The sequence below is a fragment of the Lontra canadensis genome, unplaced genomic scaffold (assembly GCF_010015895.1).
Source record: "Lontra canadensis isolate GAN:19392208 unplaced genomic scaffold, GSC_riverotter_1.0 scaffold25, whole genome shotgun sequence".
Lineage (NCBI taxonomy): Eukaryota > Metazoa > Chordata > Mammalia > Carnivora > Mustelidae > Lontra > Lontra canadensis.
The window spans coordinates 7,166,267-7,189,961 of NW_022631019.1; the positions used below are offsets into that span (position 1 = coordinate 7,166,267).

Here is a 23,695-nt window from a genome sequence, read left to right on the forward strand (position 1 = left end):
TACCAAATGATTTCACTCACATGTAGAACTTAAGAAACAAAACAAATGAAAAACAGACAAGCCCAAAACCAGACTCTTAACTGTAGAGAATAAACTAATGGTCACCAGAGCCGGCCGGGGGGGGGGGGGGGGGGGGGGCGGGGTGTGTGAAACAGGTGGAAGGGATTAAGAGGGTAGTTATTATGGGGTGCCTGGCTGGCTTAGGTGGTAGAGCGTGTGACTCTTCAAGCCCCTCATTGGGGGTAAAGATTACTTTTTTTAAAAAGGGTACACTTATTGCGATCAGCACTAAGTAACGTATAGAATTCTTGAGTCACTACGCTGCATACCTGAGACATATTAAAATACTGCAGATTAACTATACTGGAATTAAAAAAAAATGACTAATGCTGAACCAATACATAATTAAAATAAATTCTGGGCTTGCTTCCAAGCCCGTATTTCTGCAACCAGGAAAAGCAAGGAATGAAGGAAACGGTCTCACGGGACAGGGACTTTTTCTTCCTCAGAAGGAAGTTCTGTTGTAATCTTGGCCCCACCTGGACATTGTACAGTGGGTCAACCACAGGGTTCATGAACACCACCCTCCACGCAGGAGAGGAGAGAAAGGAAAATTCGAACTTCAGGACTGTAAGGCCTGGCTGGTACAAAATGGGCAAACAGGGAAGCAACTCAAGGAAAAGAACAAATTAACAGAATGCCTTTAGTGCAGAAAATAATACAGGAAAATTTCTACATCCAAGACAGATCCTGAGATTTTAAATATTCAGAGTGAGATTCCATTAGCACTCAAAAATACTGTTAACTGTGATTTACTCAGACCTAACTTCCAACAGGAAAAGACAACGATAATGGGACACAGCTTACAGGTAAGTTATTACACTGTCTCTCTTAAAACCTGTATTACAAAGTAACTTGTGCAGTTGCTGGGATGGAACTAGCTTTGGCCCTGAATGGGTCACAACTGGGCCACTAACTAGCCATGAACCAGCTGCGTGACTTTTGTTTCTGGTGAGCACTTACTACGTGCAAGGGTGCAAGGTACATGTTAGATGATATGAAGCATTCACAGAAGAAAAAAAAATCATAAAATGTACTGGAGGCGCCAACCCGAGTGTCCTCTGCTCCGGGGTCCGGGAGGAGCCGCCCGCCGTCCCTCCGCCGGTGACCGCGAGCCGCCGGGCCCCCAGTGCCCGTCCCGGGAGCCCCCACCGCGCCCCCTGTGTCGGTCCCGGGAGTCCCCTGCTCCCGACCCGGCCCCCTCGCTTGTCCCGGCGCCCCCGCTCCCTCCAGCGGTCCTCGCGCCCCGCCCACGCCCCCGTGCCCGTCCCTGGTGCCTCCCGGCCTCCTCCACCTGTCCCGCCTCCTCCACCAGTCCCAGGCGCCCCCGCCCTGCCGGCCACTGCGTTGCCATCGATGTGTTCGGCGCTCTCCTGAGCCGGCCCCGGGAGTGGGCGGGTCCGTTTGCCTCAGGTGGTCTAACAGGCGCCGGGAAGGGCCAATGGCGTAGCTACAAGACCCGCCTCTTCCTTCCGATTGGTCGGCGCCGGAAGGCCGCGGCCAAGGCCCTGGGGGCCAGAGCAGGAGCGGGACTCAGCCTCGGTCGCCGCGCCGCGCGCTCTCCGCTCTTCCGCTCCGTCCGCTCCTGTCGAGTCTGCCGCCGCCGCTGCCGCCGCCATGGCCCAGTGAGTGACGGCCCGCGGGCCGCGGAGGAACTTTCTGGGGGCCGGCGCGGAGGGCGGAGCCACCCCTGACGTCGCCTTGACCACGGGGGTCGCGGGAGTCCGGCCTCGTGGCGCCCGGAGTCCCGGACCTTCAGTGTCCCAGCCCCGTCGGGCCCAGGCCCTCTGTCTCTCGCGGCGGCGCCGGGCGAATCCCCGTGTCCAGAAAGGGCCCGGCGGGGAGGGGTCCGGCATGGCCGAGGGAAACCCGGGCCGGAGCCGGAGGGGAAGTGCTTGGACGGTCAGCGGCTGTGCCTGCGGGGCTTCTGCCCGGCGTGGGGGCGTGGGGGACGGGGGCGGCCGCAGTGAGTCATTAGCGGGTGGCCTGGGGCAGAGCAGAGGTTGCACGCCCTCCTGCAGGATTAGTGGGTCTCAAGGGAACTCACCGTCTGGTGAAGTGGGGAGCGCAGGGTGGCCCGTCTGCAGTGGCCTGGGCGGTGCACGCCTGGTTCTCAAGGGTGAAGGGGGCTAGGGGAAGAGGGAAGGCAGATTGTTCATAGGAAAAGCTAGGACGCTCTGGGTCTCTGCGTTGGAATGGGTTAAGTGGAGCTGACACGTTTTCTTTGTTCTCTTTCCTGGTCTTTTAGAGCCGATATTGCACTGATTGGACTGGCTGTCATGGGCCAGAACTTAATTTTGAACATGAATGACCACGGCTTTGTGGTAAGTCCAGAGGACACACACTTGTCTTGTGGGTTCTTGGTGTGTCTTGGTACGCTGCTGCTGATTTCCAAGATCCTATGCAGCTGCCACTTCTGACAGATCCCCTGTTGCTGCTCATGAGGTTTTGCCAAGGAAGGACAAGCACCAGTTCGCGTGTGGACAGCGGGGCTGGGGCCGGGGGTAGCTCCACCGTTCTCTGAAGGAGAGTCTGCTAAATGCATCTGTACGGTTGCAGCCGGAATAAACCTACCCAGATCTTTCTTTTCTTTTTTTAAGATTTTATTTATTTATTTGAGAGAGCGGGAAAAGGGAAGTATGAGGCAGGGGTGAGGGGCAGAGGGAGAGGGAGAAGCAGACTCCCTGTGGGCGGGGCTCTATCCCAGGACCCCAGGATCATTACCTGACGGGAAGACAGACGCTTAAGTGACTGAGCCACCCAGATGCCCCATCTTGCCCATAGCTGGAGGAGGAGAAATCCGCCCTGGGTTGGTAGAGCTCTAACGTCATTGTCTAGTGAGAACTGGGGTGAGTGAAAATTTAAACAGTACAAACACTAAGCTTGTTCTGATACAAAGAGTATTGGTGACAAAAGATAACAGTTTGCAGCATCGAGTCCCTTGATTTGAATCCGAGTCCCAATCAGCTGGTGACAGACTTCAGCCTGATTTGCCTCGGGCAGCTGACCTTTGCTTCTGTTCCTTTCTCTGCGGTAGAAGTTTCACTGCCACTTAATCTAGGGTCTGAAAGGTCTTCGGTGTCCCGGATCTCCTGAGCAGACCTTTTTTTTCCTTCTAGGTTTGTGCTTTCAATAGGACAGTCTCCAAAGTTGATGATTTCTTGGCCAATGAGGCAAAGGGAACCAAAGTGGTCGGTGCTCACTCCTTGGAGGAGATGGTCTCGAAGCTGAAGAAGCCGAGGCGGGTCATACTGCTGGTGAAGGCCGGCCAGGCTGTGGACGATTTCATCGACAAACTGGTGAGGCCAGCTCTGCTCCCAGCTGCTGCTGGCGGGGCAGCTTTTCTCTTGCAGTCTGTCAGCTATGTCACCGCTTTTTACTTAAGAGATTTTTTTTTTTTTTTTGCCTCTTTGGTGTCTGGATGTGAGCTGCTTAGTTCAGACAAAACAGTGCTTCGATGTCTCGGTGTTGGTTAACCTGATGGGCACGGATTAAGTCACCGCGTATCCTCAGGTGGTAATAATTCCATATATATGAAATTTTGGGACACCAAGAGACATTTCAATTAGAATTCACTAACAGTAGGAGTAGAAGTAGTAGGGAGCTTGGTCTGTATCATCGATGGTCAAAAAAGTTTACTGTTTTGGTTGTGGATTATGCGTGCTTAGAGCTGTTCACCAATAAACCATGGTATCCAAATTTAGAAGTAGATTTCACTTTTTTCAGCATTTGTATAAAGTAACAGTATGTAAATTGTTGTATAACTTAATATAAATGATGAGATCCCCTTAGGGAATGCTAGGGATACCTACATGCTGGGTCCTTATTTCTTTTTTTTTTTTTTAAAGATTTTTTATTTTATTTATGAGAGAGAGAGAGAGAGCGAGCACAGGCAGACAGAATGGCAGGCAGAGGCAGAAGGAGAAGCAGGCTTCCCATAGAGCAAGGAGCCCGATGTGGGACTCGATCCCAGGACGCTGGGATCATGACCTGAGCCGAAGGCAGCTGCTTAACCAACTGAGCCACCCAGGCGTCCCCTTGGGTCCTTATTTCTGAATGATTTGTTGCCTCTAGCAGGTATGTCTTTTTTGGAAGGAAAAAAACCTATGTGTATGGGCTGCAATGGCCTTGCGAGGACAGGAGGGTGACCCTCGGGCAGGCGCCCAAGAGAGGGCCTCTGTTGTACTTCTGGCCCTGAGCCTCGGCTGTAGGGGCACTGCTTTGTGTAGGGCTCATTCTGTTTCTGTAACACATCTGAGGCTGACGGGTCCTGTTGGCCCCAGGGCTAGGGGGCGGTGGGTTTCCCTGCGTGCTTCACCAGGCTGTGCCCTCACCGAAGGGCCGATGGCCACTCACCCACTGGGATGGCAGTGGGAGGGGAGGAGCCAATGGCGACAACAGGTTCTTCCCCAGGGAATGTCCCCAACAGCGTTTTGTTGAAGCGCTGTTGCTGTGAGTGGTTTCTGGGGCGCCTGTGGGGCTCTTCCTCAGCACAACTCACCGCCAGTCAGTCGGTGGAGACAAGCTCGCCGCCAGTGCCCGGCAGCCTTCGCGTGCTTTTCCCACCAGCAAAACCCACAAAACCACACACAGCATATGGGCGAAGGGGAACGGGTGGAAACAGCTTACGAAGATAACTCAAATTCTCAGTGACAGCTCTGGAAAAACCAAGGCATTAGCTGTGAGAACGTAGGGATAGACAAAGGCAAGGGATGAACAGTTCCTTTTCTGTGGGAGTCCTGTTAACAGTGGGGGGGGGGTCTCCGCAGGGAGCAGAATTTGTAACCAGTGTATTACCACTTTGAAAAAGAATGACCTAGAAAGGAAGAATGCTGTGATAAGGAAAGGACACACCAAGCTTTTCGTGTAGCGAGATGCTAAGCTGATCATGATTAGGTATACACAGAATGGACTGGAAGGCCGTAGCTTATTCTCCAGCATAAGAAAGTACGAAGCCACGTTCACTGGATCCTTGTGCGGGGAGACAGAAGAATAACTAGTAAAGCCAGCCTCGTCGTGCCCTGTAGGAAGATGTGCTTGTCCAAGGCCTGGTCTCCTCCTGCCACCTCCAGACGGGACTGGTCATGGAGTCAGGCACCAGACCCGCTGATGGCTGTTTACCGGGCCCCTCCGCTGCTGTGGGCAGATTCTACAGGAAATGATGGGACCCTTTAGAACAAGTCCCATTGCTGGGATTTGGGACTGTAAGACAGCCGGTGGCACCCAGTGGAAACAAAATTTTTCAAGCAGGTTTTGGTTGTTGTAAAATTTTAAATCCCGTTCTTTTTTTTTTTTTTTTTTAATATTTTATTCATTTATTTGACAGAGAGAGAGATCACAAGTAGGCAGAGCAGCAGGCAGAGAGAGAGGGGGAAGCAGGCTCCCTGCTAAGCAGGGAGCCCGATGTGGGGCTCGATCCCAGGACCCTGAGATCATGACCTGAACCAAAGGCAGAGGCTTAACCCACTGAGACACCCAGGCGCCCCAACATGTGCTTTTAGATTGGATTTATCTGGGATAAATTCTTGTTTGTTTTAATTGGTCAAGGTACGTTCTATTTTGTCTTCCATTTCTTTGGCCCACTGTAATGCTTGCGTCTGGTTACAGGTACCATTGTTGGACACTGGTGACATCATCATTGATGGAGGAAATTCTGAATACAGGGACACCACAGTAAGTATTCTTCAGTCTTGAGTTCTTCCTGGTTCTGAGAACATTCTAGAAAAAAGTATCAGCATTGCATACGTGCTAAAAGACTGGACCGTCCTTCTGCAGTACTGATCCTGGGGCTTGGTGCAGACGCTGCTGTCCTCAGCCTCTGTTTCTGCTAGGACGTACTTGAGGTCACCGCAGGCATATGTGTAACTCAGAAGGAGGGCTTCCCCGTGGATGCAGGAGGTGGATGGTTCGTGCTTAGCTCTTCCCTTCTCCGCCAGCAGCCCATGGTTGAGAACCACAGCTTTAATGGCCTCGTGTTCTGGGAGAAGACCCTGTATCGTCCTAAGTGCCAAGTGGCAGGAAGTCATACTTGTATGAAGCCAACTCTTAAAAACCAAACCCGCACCCCCAAAGCCCACCAGCTCTTAATGGAGTCTGATGGTACTAGACCTTCCAGGAAAATGAGATTTATTTATTATTTCCCTTTGGGGGAAGGGTAGCTATTTTAAACTTCCATGGATTTTTTTTTTTTTTTAATATTTTGCTTATTTATTTGTCAGAGTGAGAGAGCACAACCAGAGGGAATGGGAGGGAGAGGGAGAAGCAGGCCCCCTGCCGAGCAAGGAGCCTGATGTGGGACTCGATCCCAGGACCCTGGGATCATGACCTGAGCCAAAGGCAGTGCTTAACCAACTGAGCCACCCAAGTGCCCCAGATTTTTTTTTAATTAAGTAATTTCTATGCCCTCAAACTCACAACCCTGAGATCAAGAGTCACACGCTTTACTGACTGAGCCAGCCAGGCTCCCTGGATTTTTTTTTTTTTTTTTTTTTGTCCTGACTCCCAAACTGAGGGTATTAAATCTCTTTTTAAAATTATTTATTTCTTTTTATTATTTGTTTATTTTTTTAAGTAGGCTCCACACCCAACGTGGGGCTTGAACTCATAACCCTGAGATCAAAAGCTGCATGCTCTACCACTGAGCCAGCCAGGTGCCCCAGGATAAAATTTCTGGAATGACCAGGTTATTCTTGGTCTGGGGTCATTTCATGTCCTGGGTGGGCTCTCCATATCTGTCTTATACCTCCTCTCATCCACTGGGAGAAATTGTCATATGGAAGCATAATGAAATTCTTTTTCTCTCATGTAGAGACGATGTCGTGACCTCAAGGCCAAGGGAATCTTGTTTGTGGGGAGCGGAGTCAGTGGTGGAGAGGAGGGGGCCCGGTATGGCCCCTCACTTATGCCAGGAGGGGACAAGGAAGCCTGGTGAGTATCAAAGGTGCCACCCGTTTCAGCATAAGGGAGCCTGAGCTGTGAGGGGAGTGAGCCTTGGGTACCTCTTGCCACCCTGATCTCTGCGGGGCCTGAGTGGTGGAGATGCCAGGAATAGTTCTTCTGTCTGTACATTTACTGCTTTGACATCCTGTGTGCGAGGTTCTCTTCTGCCCTTTGTTCTCTGCTATTCCCTCCAAGACTGATACTAGAAGCTCTGAACAGGCTTACCGAGTTCAAGGGCTTTAAGGAAGCCGTTTGAATAATGTCCTGGGCGCTGTGTGGACTAGGAAGTAAAGTCTGCCTCTCTAAGTGGTGCCCAGTCCTAAGATAACTACTCATTTAATAATCATGAGTGATGGAAAAATCTGATGGGGCCTATTTTGTCCCTGGGAGAGTGAGGTGGAGGTTTTGTATCTGACTTGGAGACAAAACAAGTTTTACACTGTGCACTGTGCTGTCCGTAAGGGGAAGTGTTGGCCATGGCATCGGTGATGTAAGAGCAGGGGTGCACGAGGCGCAAGGGGGGGTGGTGAGCGGGACAGAACCAAAATGAAAAGGTACAAGTAATAATCACGCCTGACTCAGATGGAGGGAAACCCGCTGCTGAGGTTGCAGAGAGAGCAACCAGACGGAGGGAGGTGGGTGAGAAGAGAAAGAAAAAAGGGATCCTTTTGAGGGAGACATGGAAAGGTACCATTCTTTTCTTTTTTTTTTTCTTTTTTTTGGTACCATTCTTTTCTGAATGAGTTTGATTTCCAGTGTGCTAGAATTATATTAGGGGTTAAAGTAAGGAGTGATCAAACCTGATTCCCAGAGGTAAAGGGTTTCCTGGGGAAGGTTATTCTTTACATTAGCTATCTGATGAGTTACTTGGGATTCTGTGCAGTATGTGAGATCTAAGAATTTTATTTATTTATTTATTCGAGGGGGAGAGAGAGAGTGAGTCAGTGTGGGGAGAGGCAGAGGGGGGGAGAGAATCCCAAGCAGACTCCCCACCCCCCATCCGCAAGAAAACGATTGGGGTGGGGGGTCCTTGAGTATTTAACTGAGATCTCGGTCCCTCTTTTCAGCAGCTAAACTACATGGTTCCTTCCCACAGGCCCCACATCAAGGCAATCTTCCAAGGCATCGCCGCAAAAGTAGGAACGGGGGAACCCTGCTGTGACTGGGCAAGTTCTGGCTCCTCTTTCAAGCCGGCTGGTAACACGGGCACAGACGGGACAAAGCGCACAGAGCCAGGACCACCTGGGGGGGCCACAGTTAGTTTGGTGACCAGCGTCACAGTGTTGACGTCGCTAGTGCAGCGATGGCCTAGGACATGAGCCTCTTTTACGTGGCCTTGCTGCCGCCTGAGTATTTCAGAGCCTTGAGGCTGGTGTTAAAAACAGCCCTGCTCCATTCATCTAGACGTTGGATTCTTCAAGAAGGCACAGCAGGGACGAGGTGAAGCGAGACTCGTGTCATTAGCTATGTGACTTCACGAAAATGAAGAAAGTGTCACAGTCAAAGGTGGGCTTTGCCTGCCTGCACAGAAGGAGGAGGATTGAGGGGCTGGTGCGGTGCGCTCAGAGGTCCAGGCCACGGATGTGGAAAATCTTTCCCACAGCTCGGGATCAGGTGTTCTGTGCTCGAACAGAGCCTGCAACATCAGGCCTTCCGCGCGCATGAAGCAGGAGGGAGGCCTGGGCTTGTTCCTGTGCGCCACCCTCCCTGTGTTTCGTGTTGCCGCTAAGATCAGTTCTGTCCCTACTGCAGACTCAGGCCGTGCCACGGGTGGGCAGAGCGCCAGGCTGAGAGACCTGACCTGTCACCCCGGCCCTCCGTCCACTGTGGGCCGTTAGCGAGTCAGTCAGGAAAGTATGCGGGCTTCAGTCTTTGGTCCCTAAAATGTGAGGAGGGGCGTGGTCTCCGAGGTCTCTAGCTCCTAGTCCGCTCTGTTAGTTTTACTTCATGTGAGGGAGGTAAAAGGTAGAAATGGAGGAGGCCTGAGGCAGACGAGCAATGAGGGGGAGGCCCGACCGTGCCCGGGGACGGCCGCGGGAACCCCCGGTCTGGTCCGTGCCTCTTCACCAGTGTCCCCGAGTCCGGCCTGGTCTGCTTAGGGTGGAGAGGGGCGGGGCTGGACCTGGAGGGTTGAGGATGTTCTCATTAGTGTCAAGGACTAGGAAGGGAACGTTCCAGCCTCAACAGTGAATTACTGCAGTGAAAGGACAGCTGCAGTCACTGCTTTGTAGACACACTTGGGACAGAATCATGATGAGAAGCCAGTACTGGCCCTGCTGGGTCTTGACCGAGTTGGGGGCTGACATTCCAGAGCCCCTGGGCTTACTCTCCGGCTGTTGAGAAAGCTGGTGTGGATACTGAGAGCAGACGCTCCTTCGTTCACTCGGAAGACGGTACTGGCCGTGGTACTTGGCGGCCACAGAAGGCATCAGGATCCGAAGGGGGCAGGTCAGCTGTGGAAACGCAGATGGCGGAAGTCTCCGACAGATGGGTCAGTCGTACGAATCCCAGCGGTGACAGCAGAGAGCATGCAGGTCAAGCAAACCTCGGGCCACCGCGCACGTGGATGCCTGTTATGGAGATGGCTGCGCCCACTGTGGAGCTCGTCACCACCGAATGTTTGACCCTAAAACTCCCTTTGTTCTGATGCCTGGCCCACCGAGTGATTTTCAGATGCTTTGGTTCCCCGGGCAGCTCGTCTGTAGGGACAGAACGTGCCGTTGGGACTGAGACTTGTAACCACTAAAATCTGTAGTTACTTTAACTGAATTCACAGACTGGTGTTCCAACTGTATGCGTCCCGCCAGCTTTCTCATAAACTCGTATCTCGTTAGTGGAGACGCGCTGGCACGAACACATTTCGAGGCTTACCACGTGGACGGCCAGACCGGGGATCCAGGGTCATTTTACCCCTTGGTAGCCCCGTAGCAGCAACTACAACACAGTTACATGTTTTCTAACTTGCCGGTGGTTTAATCAGCCAACGGGCTGTAAGCCCCGGCGGTGGGAGAGTGGTAACTTCGGGAAGAGGGGGTCTTTCACTGAGCGAGGGCCCTTCCTAGTAAGGGAGGGCGGGAGATGCAGGCTCATGAGCTGCACGTGCTTGTTGTGAGTTGGGAGGCTTGGAAAAAGCTCGAGAGAAACAAGTTCAGAATGAGTTTGAAAGAACACTCGACTGGATGGGAGCTTTTATTGAATTGTTACGTAGTGATGCTTAGTGTTAAAATACTACAGATATTTCCCTCCAACCTGTTATTTTTTGTATGGGGAGGAGCCTTGCCAAAGAATGTGCCGTGGGCTTTCCCGGGGTCCTGCCTCTGAAGGCTGCCTGGTGCCTGTTGCCTTGACAGGTGGGAGACGAAGGAGCCGGCCACTTCGTCAAGATGGTGCACAACGGGATCGAGTACGGGGACATGCAGCTCATCTGTGAGGCCTACCACCTGATGAAGGACGTGCTGGCCATGGAGCACGACGAGATGGCAAAGGTGAGTCCCGGGCCTGCGTCTGGGCTGCAGCGGGCCCCTCCTGCTCAGGTGAGAGGGATTTGCCTGCAGTAGTAAAGCCTTCCTCTGCCTCCTCCCAGTGGTCATGCTGGTGGGAGGATGGACTCAGCCCAAGGGCACCTGGGAGGCTCCGTCGGTGAAGTGTCAGCCTTCAGCTCAGGTCGTGATCGCAGGGTCCTGGGATAGAGTCCCGCATTGAGCTTAGCGGAGAGCCTGCTTCTCCCTCTCCTCCCCGAGCACGCACCCTCTCTTACTCTCATTCTCTCAAGTAAATAAAAATTTTAAAAATCTTAAAAAAAAAAAAAAAGATGGACAGCCTGATTGAAGGGAAGCTGTACAATAGGATAGCTAGCCACAGAGCCAGATGTCCCCCGAGAACCTTGGCATTGATCACTAGCACCATTTAGTGGCCCTTCTGTGTCGGGCCTGTGTGCTTTCATGGTCGTTATCTCATTTGGTCCCGCATCGTCCCACGGGGGAGGCGGAATGGAAGCTTGCTTTCCTGGTCAGGTTGGGACTGGCTGTTGGACAGTTAATCAAAAGTTAGTCAAAGTGGGGGAAACATAAACATCCCCCCCCCAGGGCGCCTGGGTGGCTCAGTGGGTTAAAGCCTCCGCCTTCAGTTCAGGTCATGATCCCAGAGTCCTAGGATCGAGCCCCACATCAGGCTCTCTGCTCAGCAGGGAGCCTGCTTCCCCCTCTCTCTCTGCCTGCTGCTCTGCCTACTTGTGATCTCTGTCTGTCAAATAAATAAAATCTTAAAAAGAAAAAATCCCTCCCCCAACATTTTATTAGGAACCAGATGTTCAAAGACACAGCAAAGTTGAAAGAATTTGGTTGTGAGCATTTGTGTGCATAACACGCACATTGTCCTACTAGCATTTTACTTGCTTTGTCGAATGTCCCTCTTTTATCAGGTTGATCTTTTGAAAATACATTTCAAGGGGCGCTTTGGTGGCTCAGTGGGTTAAAGCCTCTGCCTTCGGCTCAGGTCATGATCTCAGGGTCCTGGGATCGAGCCCTGCATCGCGCTTTCAGCTCCTGGGCGAGCCTGCTTGCACCCACCCCCCCCACCTTTGCCTGCTTCTCTGCCTGCTTGTGATCTCTGTCAAATAAATAAAATCTTTTTTAAAAATAAAAAAAATTAAAAAATAAAAATACATTTCAAGGCTAGCACCAGTACTCTTTTCTCTGAAGACTTCAGCATTGTCACTAGGTAAACATTTATTTTAACTGGAAATAGAGGAAGACACATTCCTCACCCATCCAGTCCTTTCCGCCAAGTGTGGCTCTGCTGGCCAACGTCCTAGTCCTCTTTCTCGTCGTCTAAGGTTTCCCCTTCCAGCGCCTTCAAGTGATCGAGTGATTTAGGGACACTTCCTTGCAAGGTGCACGCTGCAGAATTCTTCCAGAGTTTTTACAGTTTTTCCCCCTAATGTTTTTGTTTTAAAGTTTATTTTTTTAGTAATCTCTATACCCAAGATGGGGCTTGAACTCAGAACCCCGAGATCCAGAGCTGCAGCCTCCCCTGACTGAACCCCCTCCCCGGCCGCCCCTCCTCCCAACTTTGAAACGTGTCATCCTTGCTCTCTTTCATTGACTTGCCTTCACTCTTCTTTCTTAAAACAATTTAACTTTATTTTCGTAGAAACAGTGCTTCTCTTGTTGTGTGTTCAGATGTAATCAATTTACTGAAAACAACGTATTTATGGATACCAGTGCTGTCCTATATGCTGGGAACTGTTCTCGGTGTTGGGGACATAATAGCAAAACACCCAAAGCCCCTGCCCCCTGGCCGCACGGAGCTGGGACACACAACAGTCGCTCTGCGGCAGTGTGCAGCTGGCTGGCGGGAGCTTATGCAGGAGAGGAGGGGGGCGTAAAGAGGTCCGGTGAGCAGGGACGGCCTCCGAGGAGGCGACGGTGTGAGCAAGCACAGCTGGCTCGTGGGGAGCAGCAAACTCGACTCGGGAGCGGGGCTCAGCCCCGAATATGGAGCGAGTCGTGAGCACCAGTCGCTGCAGACGAAAGCCGGGGGCCCAGGGGCTTCTGCGTGGGCCTGGTTTCTCTCACGCTGTTCCTCCCACGTCCCGCGCTAGGTGTTTGAGGAATGGAATAAGACAGAGCTCGACTCCTTCCTCATCGAGATCACAGCCAACATCCTCAAGTTCCGAGACACTGACGGCGGACACCTGCTGCCGAAGATCAGGGACAGCGCGGGCCAGAAGGGCACGGGCAAGTGGACGGCCATCTCGGCCCTGGAGTACGGCGTTCCCGTCACCCTCATCGGTAACGTGCGCTCCTCGCCGAAGCCCCTCGTCTTTCGCTCTTGCTGTGCTTCTGGGATGCTGGTGTAGACCGGCCCCTGGGGACCGGCCTCCGGGAGCCTGTGTGCGGCGCTCAGTAGCCTTCAGTGCTTTCCGCTCCTCCAGCGCGAGAGCCTGTGCTCTAGCCTCTCCTCCTGCCACCCTTCTCTCGGCCATAGGGGCTCTGAGGGGCACTTGGGAGTTGCTGGCTTTCTTATCCAGTTCGACCTTCCAGTTGGCTTTGTCTTGGGGACTGAACTGTGGTCAGTGACCTCCATGACCTTCTAATGGGGAAGGTCCCGGTAACGAAATTGTTCATGAATGACATGAGCTTCCGTCCTCAACATTTGTTAATATTTTGCTGTGGTTCCCCCTCCCCGATACTTATTTTTTATTTTATTTACTTAGTTATTTTAAAAAGATTTTATTTATTTGACAGAGATCACAATAGAGAGGCAGGCAGAAGGAGAGGGAGAAGCAGGCTCCCCACTGACCAGAGAGCCCGATGTGGGGCTCGATCCCAGGACCCTGAGATCATGACCTGAGCCGAAGGCAGAGACTTTAACCCACTGAGCCGCCCAGGCGCCCCTATTTTTTATTTTATTTAAAGGTTACTTATTTTTAAGTTATTTCTACACCCAACGTGGGGCCTGAACTCATGACCCTGAGGACAACAGTCACATGCTCTTCCTACTGAACCAGCCAGGCACCCTTCCCCCAGATATTTTAAAAATAAAATATAGCCTATACATTTCAGGTCCTTTAGGAACTCTCTTCCTTTGTTCCTTCCCCTTTGTTTAAAGAAAGCCACGATCCGGACCATTGGTGTGTGTCCTTTTCATGGATGTTGTGTTTTAGAGCAGCGAGCTCAGCCTCGAACTGGAAGATACAGGGCGATGGAAATCGTAGAAAGCAGAAACGAACAGATAGCAGATAACAAGAGGATTCATGAAACAAGTTGGTCCTTTAAGAATAAAACAGATAGACTTCTGGCAAGATTGAAAACAGTAGAACAAGGTGCCTGGCGTGCTGAATGAAAGGCTCATCTCCGCTCCTGGCAATACGGCCCCCCCTCCAAAAACAGATTTTCCTCTCTGCTCGGCTGGTTAGAGGCTGCCTCCCCCCCCGGAGTCTCCTCCCACCTTTCCTTTTCCTATGGATTAGGCCTCCCCTCGGCAGGGCTGCGAGCCACGCAAGAAGTGGGTCGCTTAGCCACCTTGGTGCAGAGGGCTGCGGCCACTCTTGAGCTAACGTGAGGGCTGCCCAGGGCAGGGGAGCGAGGGCACAGCCACCAGGAACAGTTTCTTAGTCACTGACACCAGTGGAAGGGCGAGGGAGGGTCAGAAACAATCCTGCTCTCAGGTGGGAGAGGCCCACTTCTCCGGGTCGGAGGCAGGCCAGGCTTCGTCCCTGGGTGGGCACCCTTGGTGTTTGCTGGACCAACAGGGAAGGAAGTCTTCGAGCTGACCCTTGGGTAACACGGGGTGTTGTGCCACCCTGGCCTCCTTGCGCCAGCCATGTCACACTGACACTTCCGTCCCCTGGTGCCTAGTCATCGTGTGTGTGCAAGGCTGGCGAGGGCGAGCCCACCGGGCCGCCCCGTGACGCCGGTGTGTGTGTTCCGAGTTTGGACAGTGCTGTTGGGTGTGTGGCCAGTCCCCTTCCCTCAAAAACAAAGCCCAGAGGTTTTACTTCATCTTATCTGCGGGGGACAGATTCGTATGTGTAATTTACTCTAATTGTGTAATGTGTCAGTTGAGCAAGTCGGCTTTTCTAAGGGCAAATTTTTGAGAAGGTGAAATATCTTGATATTAAAATCCCATATTAAAATGTTGTTCATTCAAATGAAGCAAAATTATGGTGATTGTACTGGAAAAGAAATTTAAATAATTAGAAAATGGGGTTTTGGGGGCTCCTGGGTGGCTCAGATGAAGTGTCACCTTCGTTTCAGATCATGATCCCGGGGTCCTGGGATCGAGTCCCGTGTCGGGCTCCCTGCTCGGTGGGGAGCCTGCTTCTCCCTCTGCTGCTCCCCCTGCTTGTGCGCTCTGTCTCTATCAAAATAAATAAAATCTTAAAAAAAAAATGGAGTTTTTTGAGGGGCGAGTCTGCTGTTTCTCCGTGTACTGGCTGCTGCAGACAACCCCCAGGCCAGGGTGACACCAGTGTCGTTGAGCACTGCGCGAAGTTCAAGGCTGCCTGCTGCAAGCTAGTTTTCAAGGGCCAGTGAGTGCTGCTAAAGAAGAGAGTCTTTGGTGAACATTCCAAAATCAAACCCCTCCCAAGTGAAATTGAAATTTTCTTTTTACTTTTTTAAAAAGATTTTATTTATCCGTTTGTCAGAGAGAGAGAGAGAGAGAGCAAGCACTGGCAGATGGAGGCAGAGGGAGAAGCAGGCTCCCTGCTGAGCAAGGAGCCCGATGTGAGACTCGATCCCAGGACGCTGGGATCATGACCTGAGCCGAAGGCAGCTGCTTAACCCACTGAGCCACCCAGGCGCCCCTGAAATTGAAATTTTACATATGGACCAGCAGAGTAATTCTGAACCAAAGTGGTTTTACTTCCTTGTTTTTTCCCTAGAACTCCTCCCGTTTACTTTTTTTAAGATTGTATTTTTAAGTAACCTCCATACCAATGTGGAACTCAAACTTACAACCCCAAGATCAAGAGGCGCAAGCTCTACTGGCTGAGCCTGCCAGGCGCTCAGAGCTCCCCTTGGGAACTGCACATTGATCTTTGTGACTGTACTTGTGTTCATGCTGGAAGATTGATTTCTTTGGAGTTTTTATTATCAAATCAACTGTCTAGAGGTTTTTATAAGTTTAAAACTTTTTATAAGTTTGAAAATTCTTTTTTTTTTTTTTTAAATTTTGTTTATTTATTTGACAGAGGTCACAGCAGGCAGAGAGGTGGGGAGGAAGCAGGCTCCCCTCTGAGCAGAGAGCCCGATGTGGGGCTCGATCCCAGGACCCTGAGATCATGACCTGAGCCGAAGGCAGAGGCCCAATCCACTAAGCCACCTAGGTGCCCCAAGTTTGAAAATTCTTTCTGAGCCAGGTTCAGTTCTGTGGCCTAAGGTTGAGACTTCAGCTCTTGGTACAACTGGAAATCTGTTCCTTTACTAATTTCCCTCATTCTTTCTGGCGTCTGTGTACTCTTTTCCCGTCGGCTTCATGAGTGAGCTCCTGTCATGCTCTCCCCTCCGCTCCGCAGGAGAAGCGGTTTTTGCTCGATGCTTGTCATCTCTGAAGGACGAGAGGATTCAAGCCAGCAAAAAGTTGACGGGTCCCCAGAAGATCCAGTTTGAAGGTGATAAGAAAGCGTTCCTGGAGGATACTCGGAAGGTGGGGCCCAGTCCCTGACCGTGGTGGCTGTGAGTGCCTTGAGTGGCAGTGGGGGCGGGAGGCCGCGGGAGGCCGCAGAGTCCAGCCGTGTCCTGTTGCCACCGTCCACGCTAGGCCCGGCCTGCTGGCGGGGAGGACGCAGCTAACTCAGCTCACACGGGTCCATCGTCCCTTAGGCCCTCTACGCTTCCAAGATCATCTCGTACGCGCAAGGCTTTATGCTGCTGAGACAGGCGGCCACGGAATTCGGCTGGACCCTCAACTACGGCGGCATCGCCCTGATGTGGAGAGGGGGCTGCATCATCAGGAGGTAAGTGTGCGGCACACGCCCCCCCCCACCCCTCACCGTGCCCCCGAGTGGTGCTGTCAGCACCTGAGTGGACAGTCTCCCTGCCGACTCCTTCCCCTGCTTCCTGCCGGGCGCTCAGTGCGCCCAGGTTAAGGCGGTGCTTTCTTCCCTCCTGATCATTTCAGCGTGTTCCTAGGAAAGATAAAGGATGCATTTGACCGGAACCCACAACTTCAGAATCTCCTGCTCGATGACTTCTTTAAGTCCGCTGTCGAGAACTGCCAGGTAGGCCGCCCAGAGCTGGGTGCGGGGGTTTGGTTTTTCACTTCCCAGCCTCGGCGCTTGTGGAATTCTGCCACTTGGGAAGGAAGCAGGCGTCTTCCCTGCGGGCTGACCCCTCGTCTTTGGCGTGTTTTGGCTCAGGGCGCGTGGCGGCGGGCTGTGAGCACCGGGGTCCAGGCGGGCATCCCGATGCCCTGCTTCACCACCGCCCTGTCCTTCTACGACGGGTACAGACACGACGTGCTGCCGGCCAACCTCCTCCAGGTGAGCTGCCCGAGCAGGTGGTCGGCGCTTACCGGGTGGTGGCCCGTCCCTGTCACTCCAACCACCCGACTTCTTGTTTTCTAGGCTCAGCGGGATTACTTCGGGGCTCACACTTACGAACTCTTAGCCAAACCCGGACAGTTTATCCACACTAACTGGACGGGCCATGGGGGCAGCGTGTCGTCCTCGTCATACAATGCCTGATCAGACCAGTCACCTGCCATGGTTCCCGGGACGGGGGGAGACATTCCAGGGGCTGCCCGATGCTGCTCACCCAGCCCTCCGCCCCACTCTCTGCTCAGACCTTTTCTAAGATAGTCTCCTAAGGGAGTCCTGACAAGGTCACGTGAGTGTCCATGTGAAGTGGCCCTGGGAGAAGCACGGTGCCCTCTGCCCTGGCGTCCTGGGGCCGAGCAGGAGGCCAGCCTGTACACGCCCGTGTGCCCTGGCCCCACGCCGCCAAGTGCCGCCGAGTGCCCTGCTCAAGGCACGCGTTGGGGGGGCGTCGCTCAGACTGGAACGTTTGTGTCACGTGGTAGGTTTCCCGCTTTTCTCCACATAATAAAAGGTAGATCCTACGTGTGCCTGTTCTCAGTGCTCTCCCTCGGCCACGCGGAGCCGCCAGTTTCCTCCCACTGGAGCCCGTTTCCTTCCAGCCTCGTGCGCTTTTTCCTCTCCATTTTCTTTTTAACCCACTGAGCCCCCCAGGCGCCCCATCTCCGTTTCCTTTTTAAAAAGACTCCCAGAGAATACAAGAAACACAGCAGGGTTTAGCATCCTGGTTACCTGTGCGGGGAAGGACGAGGAGGCGACACGGGACACGAATGTTTTCTTGGGTTGGGTGCTGGTGTGTGGCTGTCCGTGGAAGAGTCTTCGTGCCTTCTCTGTGTCACACTTCATGCTGAACGCGTCAGGAACTACATTTAAACGACGTGTGCCCCCCTAAGCCGGGCTCGTGGGACCTGGGCATTCTTAGCGACCTGGGCCTAGTCTTCAAATTGGGCTGTTCGCTTTATCTTGTTTACTCAAGAGAAAGAATCCTACTGGCGTGCTTACTTACTGGTAGGGTTACGTGGCCTGGGGCCAGTGGAATTGCTTTATTACAACAGCTTAACTCCTGAAGAGTTCTCTGGAACGCTCTACACAGTCCTGAGAGAATCCTAGCATAGAGCAGTGCTTCCTTGTTTTGACAGCTGGCGTTACTCTGGCCTCTGACCGCTTTCAGAAAAGCGCAGGGGCTCGCAGAGCTGACCCGAGAGCCCGTCCTTTTCATTAAATACTCAGCTTTTGAAGTTCTCAGGCTGGATGTGAAGCCTTAGCTAGACACGGCCCTGTCGCCCCGCCCCCACCTTCAGATCTCAGAGGTGCTGAGTCACTGCCCGTGACAGTGTTTTTTCTTTCTTAAAAGATTTTATTTATTTGTCAGCGAGAGCGCGCAGGCACATGGGAGAAGGAGCGGTAGGCAGAGGGAGAAGCAGGCTCCTTGTTCAGCAGGGAGCCCGATGTGGGGCTCGATCCCAGGACCCCCGGATCATGACCTGAGCTGAAGGCAGACACTTACGCGACTAAGTGTCCCAGGTGTCCCGACAGGGCCTTTTTTTTTTTTTTTTTTTTTTTTTTTTCCCCGGGCCCCATGCTGCCTTATTTTTTTGCGGAGCGTTCAGTGATTCTCTTGTTACATAGAACACCCAGTGCTCGTCACACACGTGCCCTCGCCCCTGACGGGGTTCTATTTTAGGGGATGTGAACCCCTCGATGCAGCGTTTCTCACAGGTGATCTCTGACCACCTGTGCTGAGGCAGGCAGTTGCCCCTCGGGTGGAGAGCGAGTCCTTCGAGAGAAACGCTAGGGAGGGGCGGGAGGCCAAGTGTCAACAGCGTGTGACGTAGAGCTGGACTGTCCAGAAGAGTGAAATCCTACTACCGCGTGCAGCAGAACTGACCCTGCTCAGCACCCAGAAGCTACGGAGCTTCAGATCCAGCCCCTCCCTGCCCCCTGCCCCCCTCTGCCGAACCCCTGACGCTCCCTGCCCTCAGTTTTCCCGTGTGTAAAACGGGATCATAGGGCCTGTCTGCTCACGGCTATTTTGAAGACTCGAGTAAGAACAGGCCAGCACCTGCAGGCAGTGAGCCCCTCTGTGGCATTACTATTCCCGCTTCGGGCTGCCCCTGTCCCTGACGCAGCGGGGTTTCTGCCAGTTGGAAACCACATTTGCGTCCCAGCAGCCCGTGGCGAGTTCACTCTGCAAACCAGGCCTCGGGAGGCTCCTGGTGGGCTCCCCTGCGTCTGCTGGTGGGGCGTGTAGGTCGAGACCGACATCCTCCACGGGCCAGAGGAGGCCGGTGGCGCTTCTCTGGTTGTGGTCAACCCCCCAGCCCCGGAGGAGGGTCTCGAGAAAAAGGGCAGATTCGGATTCAGCAGGATGGGGTGCGGCCCCGCGCTGTGCGTGTCTCATGAGCTCCCCGCTGCTGCCGCGGTGGCCCCTGGACCCGAGAAGGGCCTGGGCGCACGCCCCAACTCTGTTGGCCAGGGGTGGCACCGGAGGCCTCTGACCGCCACTTCCTCATCTGCGAAGCAGGTTAAAAACCACTTCCCCGTCCCCGGGGACGGTAATGCTGTGTGAAGTGGTTGGCCCAGCACCTGGCCCAGCACCTGGCCCAGCAAGGCCATAATGAAAGGCAGCTGTTCTCACTGTGGGAGGCTAACGGCCTCTGCCCATGCCCTTGGTGGGGAGACTGTTCCTACCGGATCGGCTTTTGGGCTTCTTGAATTTTATATCCCGTGACTGACATGAAGAACAGGTCCGTAAGAACTGTTAGCTCCGGTAAGGCCTGCCCGGATGCCCCGCTAGGGGCCCGGGTCCCCTGCCCAGCCCCGCTGCCAACTCACCGCCGCGCTGCACGTTACTGACCCTCTGGGCCCCAGTGCTTTCTCAGTGGCACAGAGGCCACTGCGTACGGTCCCGGTCCGCCTCCTCTTACCCGGCTCCTGCGGGGGGTGAGCTGGTCCGCAGTTCCCAACACGGTGGCAGTGGCCACACTGGGGTTCCGCCTTCCGCCGAGTCTGTGTCCTTCGGCCTGGCCACACGGGGACAAGCCGGTGTCTACTCCAGGAAAGGGCCTCTCTGGGGGCAGACATCCTAGGCCTATTCGTTTCGGGACACAGACAAGTTGGTTATAAAGAGCGACAGGTCAGACGGGAGCAGACAGCATTTCTCAGCAAGGAGACTTCTGGCAGGGGTGGGCGAGTCACACATTCCTGGAGGAAGATGTGGAGCCCCCCCCCCCCCTTTCAGGACAGGCAGAGAGGCCTTCGGGATAAAGGTACTATGTTGGTGAGTACACTCACACGTACGTTAGCGCGTCTGTGTTCGCTGCCTGGTAATCCTGTGTGCTGTCGCAGTTACCGCCGCGGGGTACGTTACAAAGCTCCCGAAGAGCGGGTAATAACCATTATTACCCTAATTCTGTGGGTCAGGAACTGGAAGGCACAGAGGGCATAGCTCGTCTTGTTCGATGGTCTCTGGGGCTCAGCACAAAGACCTGAAAGCTCGGGGACACTCCATGACCAGGGACACTCCGAGGTGTCTGTCCTCTTTGTTCATCTGGTGGCCAGTGCTGGCTGCTGGCTGGGACCTCAGCGAGGCTGAGGAAGGTACGTGTGGCCTCACCGGGTGGCCTTGGGCCGCCTAATGGCCTGGCAGCCCCGGGCTGGGTTAACGTCTTACCTGGGGGCGCAGCTCCAAAGCGGAGTGTTCTGGCGAACAAAGCGGACATGACCTTGCTTTTTAAGACCTAACGGTGGATGTGGTGCCGCATTGTTTCAGCCACGTTCTGTCAGTTACGAGCAGGTCATAAGCACCCCAAATTCAAAAGGGGGATGGCAGCGCGGCAAGGTTCTAGGGGAAGCATTTGGGTCAGGAGAGGGTAGCTCGATTTTTTGAGCCAATGGCTGCCACATATGCTTTTCTGGAAAAAGGTGATTTGTTACACGAAGCCAGGAGCTCTGGCCCTATTCGGGAGTTTTCCCGAGCATCTCACACCATATCGATGGCACATCCAGGAATATAATCAGAACTGTGGGCCAGGCACTGTTTTAAGGGACTCATTTACTGCAACACCCCCCGAAACAGGTACTATCGTTACCCCAGTTTACAAACGAGGAACTGGGATGTGAAGGAACTTGTCCAAGGTCCCAGGCCCCTGAAGCCCCGTCGCCAGAACACGGCCGCCCCGCGCACCACCCTCCTGCTCCTCGGGCACATTCACTCCTCCACGTGGCCCCCCGCACACTTACTGGCACCTCCACGTGCCAGGCACGGTGTCAGGGACCCCGCATCCATGCAGGGAGCAGACAGAAGGTCCTGAATCCTTATGACGGCCAACAGAGATCCAGTGTTCAGAGTCAGCATTTATAGGGCAGTTTTGGAGGAAATAAGTGATGACTGTTAGTGAACTAAGTGTTCAGGGCACCCTGTTTAATGCAGCTGAAAAGGATCCAGGAAACCCGCAAAGGCCCGTCTGACGTAGGGCGAGGGCTCAGAAGCCAGGCGGCCGCTCGTCAGATCTGGGCTCCACCACTTCCTAATGTGTCAGCCTCGAGCAAATCCTCTCGCCTCTGTGACCCTGGCCCCTCACGTATCAAATGGGGCCTCAGTACCCACCGTGAGGGCGCCTAGAACAGCCCGGGATCCTAGTAAGCTCCAGGGAAGGGCAGGCTCACCCCTGGCAGGACCAGCCTGGTGTCACAATGTGGCACAAGGCTGACATCTAGTGGCCATTGTCGTGGCTGGGTCTTCACCCGGCAAAATTGCTCCATCTGAATTGATCCGTTTTCTGTGCCATAACGTCTCAGCTCCAGACCTCCTCTATCAGACTCTGAAGTGCGTGGGGCCCCCACAGACCCCTAGAATGATGTTCTTTTGCCCTGGGAAGCAACTGATTTGTTTATACATATAGATAGATGTGTGTGTGTGTGTGTGTGTGTGTGTGTATTTTTTTAGAGAGGGCGGGGTGGGCAGAGCGGGAGGGAGAGAATCCCAAGCGGACTTCACACCTAGCACGGAGCCCGATGCAGGCCTCAGTCTCATGATACCGAGATCACAACCTGAGCCGAAACCAAGAAGAGGACGTCTAACCGACCGAGCCACCCACGCGCCCCGGCAAGCAGCTGCTTTAAAATGGGGTAACATGCAAGGTACAAAGCACAGACAGGGCCCAGGAGATAACTGTGACTATTTCGTGAGCACTTAGGTGCAATTTCGGCCTCACAACCACTCTCTGACGTTAGTACTAGGGTCCCCACTTTATAAATGCAGGAACTGGGGCTTGGAGAGGTTCTGTGGCTTGCCCTGGGTCATAAAGCTTGTGACAGGGGCTGGACTCTGGACCTGAGGTCTTGGCCTAGGGCTGGAGCTCCCCACCTTCTCCCAGCCCACTCCACACCCCGTACCCCAGGGCCCCCTTCTTTCCTGCTGGAGACCAGAGAGTGGCAGCAGGGGGAGCAGAGTGGCTACTGACTGGCAGAACTGGGCGTGCTAAGGCAGAGGCCGCACGTCCGGGACATCCCATGAGAGGTTGACCCTGCATGGCACTGGGGACCGTCCCAGAAGACTGGACACTGGGATTCTCTCAGGGAGCAAGAGAGAAGAGGCTGGAGGCAGCTGTCATCTCAGATCCAATGGAAATTGATCAGAAGGCCAATTCCTCCTAAAAGAGGTTCTCTGGTCTCAGCCATCTGCACACTTGTAGGGCTTGGGGGGCACTTCTGTGGAAGAGGAAGGCCAGGAGTGGCTTATGGGCTTACCTTTAATTGTAAAACACGCACACACTTGTTGAGAAATGTGGAATACAGGAAAATATGAAGTGAAAATCTGAGTGCCTTTCTCTGCCCTCTCCTCAACTCACTGCTCAGAAGTCAACTGTGTTTATCACGTGTCCTTCTGGCTCTTTTATTCCCACATCTCCATACAGGTGCGCACGATCTTTTATTTAAAAAACAAAAAAGGTTATTTGGTTCATACCAGTCTGTCTGCAAGTTTTCTCTCCCTTAACGTCATCATTCTATAAACTGACAATTAAAATACGTTAGAGCTTTGTGTTTCTAAGAACCCTTTGTAGACATTTTGAAAAATAAAATCTCCGGGTTCGGTGAATAACCAGCCCTCATAGCTGTGTGTGTCAGATCGCTGTGGGATTCCGCAGAGACGTGGTCCGCTTGCAGGTGAGGAGTCAAAGGGAAATCCCTGTGGGATTCTGCCCCACAACTTCTCCCCCTGCCCCCAACTTTCTCCACACAGGTGGCAAGCAGGGAGGTTGCCTGAGTGTTCGCTCCGTTGAGCACACCCCGAGCGCCGTGCTTTTCTTCCTTAGTTCCGTATTTGTCAGGAAAGGCCGGCGATTTCCTCTGCACCAGGAAGGGGTTGGAAATACCCGCAGCGGCTCTCAAAGCTCACCTCCCGCTGTAACCAGGAATGAACACAACCCTAAGCCTTAAGTGTGCGGAGGCCCAAGGGCAGTGTCTGCTCCCTAATGACTGCAGCGACCCCAGAAAAATATACAACCAGGTCAAAGGCCTTTTTAAAAAACTGGGGGCCCTGGGGCGCCAGGCTGGCTCCGGAGGTGGAGCTCGGACTCCTGATTTCAGAGCACGATCTCAGATTCCACGTGTCTCCGAGTCTGCTTTCTCCCTCTCCCTCTGCCCACGCGC

At 53.5% G+C, this 23,695-nt stretch overlaps 1 protein-coding gene across 1 annotated transcript; it reads left to right on the top strand.

The window, feature by feature from the left end:
• The first annotated feature begins 1,598 nt into the window (after positions 1–1,598).
• Positions 1,599–17,435, top strand: PGD (phosphogluconate dehydrogenase). Its single transcript, XM_032863372.1, has 13 exons — positions 1,599–1,685; positions 2,309–2,384; positions 3,180–3,359; positions 5,668–5,733; positions 6,869–6,987; positions 8,096–8,165; positions 10,350–10,484; positions 12,602–12,791; positions 16,022–16,152; positions 16,329–16,462; positions 16,627–16,726; positions 16,865–16,987; positions 17,072–17,435. Exons 1-13 carry the CDS (start codon positions 1,678–1,680, stop codon positions 17,189–17,191), a joined length of 1,452 nt encoding a protein of 483 aa, XP_032719263.1. The 5' UTR covers positions 1,599–1,677; the 3' UTR covers positions 17,192–17,435.
• The last annotated feature ends 6,260 nt before the right edge of the window (positions 17,436–23,695 follow it).

Coding starts and splice junctions, on each gene's coding strand:
- PGD (XM_032863372.1), top strand. Junction 8,166..10,349: donor GGGAACCCTGCTGTGACTGG/GCAAGTTCTGGC, acceptor TTGCCTTGACAG/GTGGGAGACGAAGGAGCCGG. Junction 10,485..12,601: donor AGCACGACGAGATGGCAAAG/GTGAGTCCCGGG, acceptor GTCCCGCGCTAG/GTGTTTGAGGAATGGAATAA.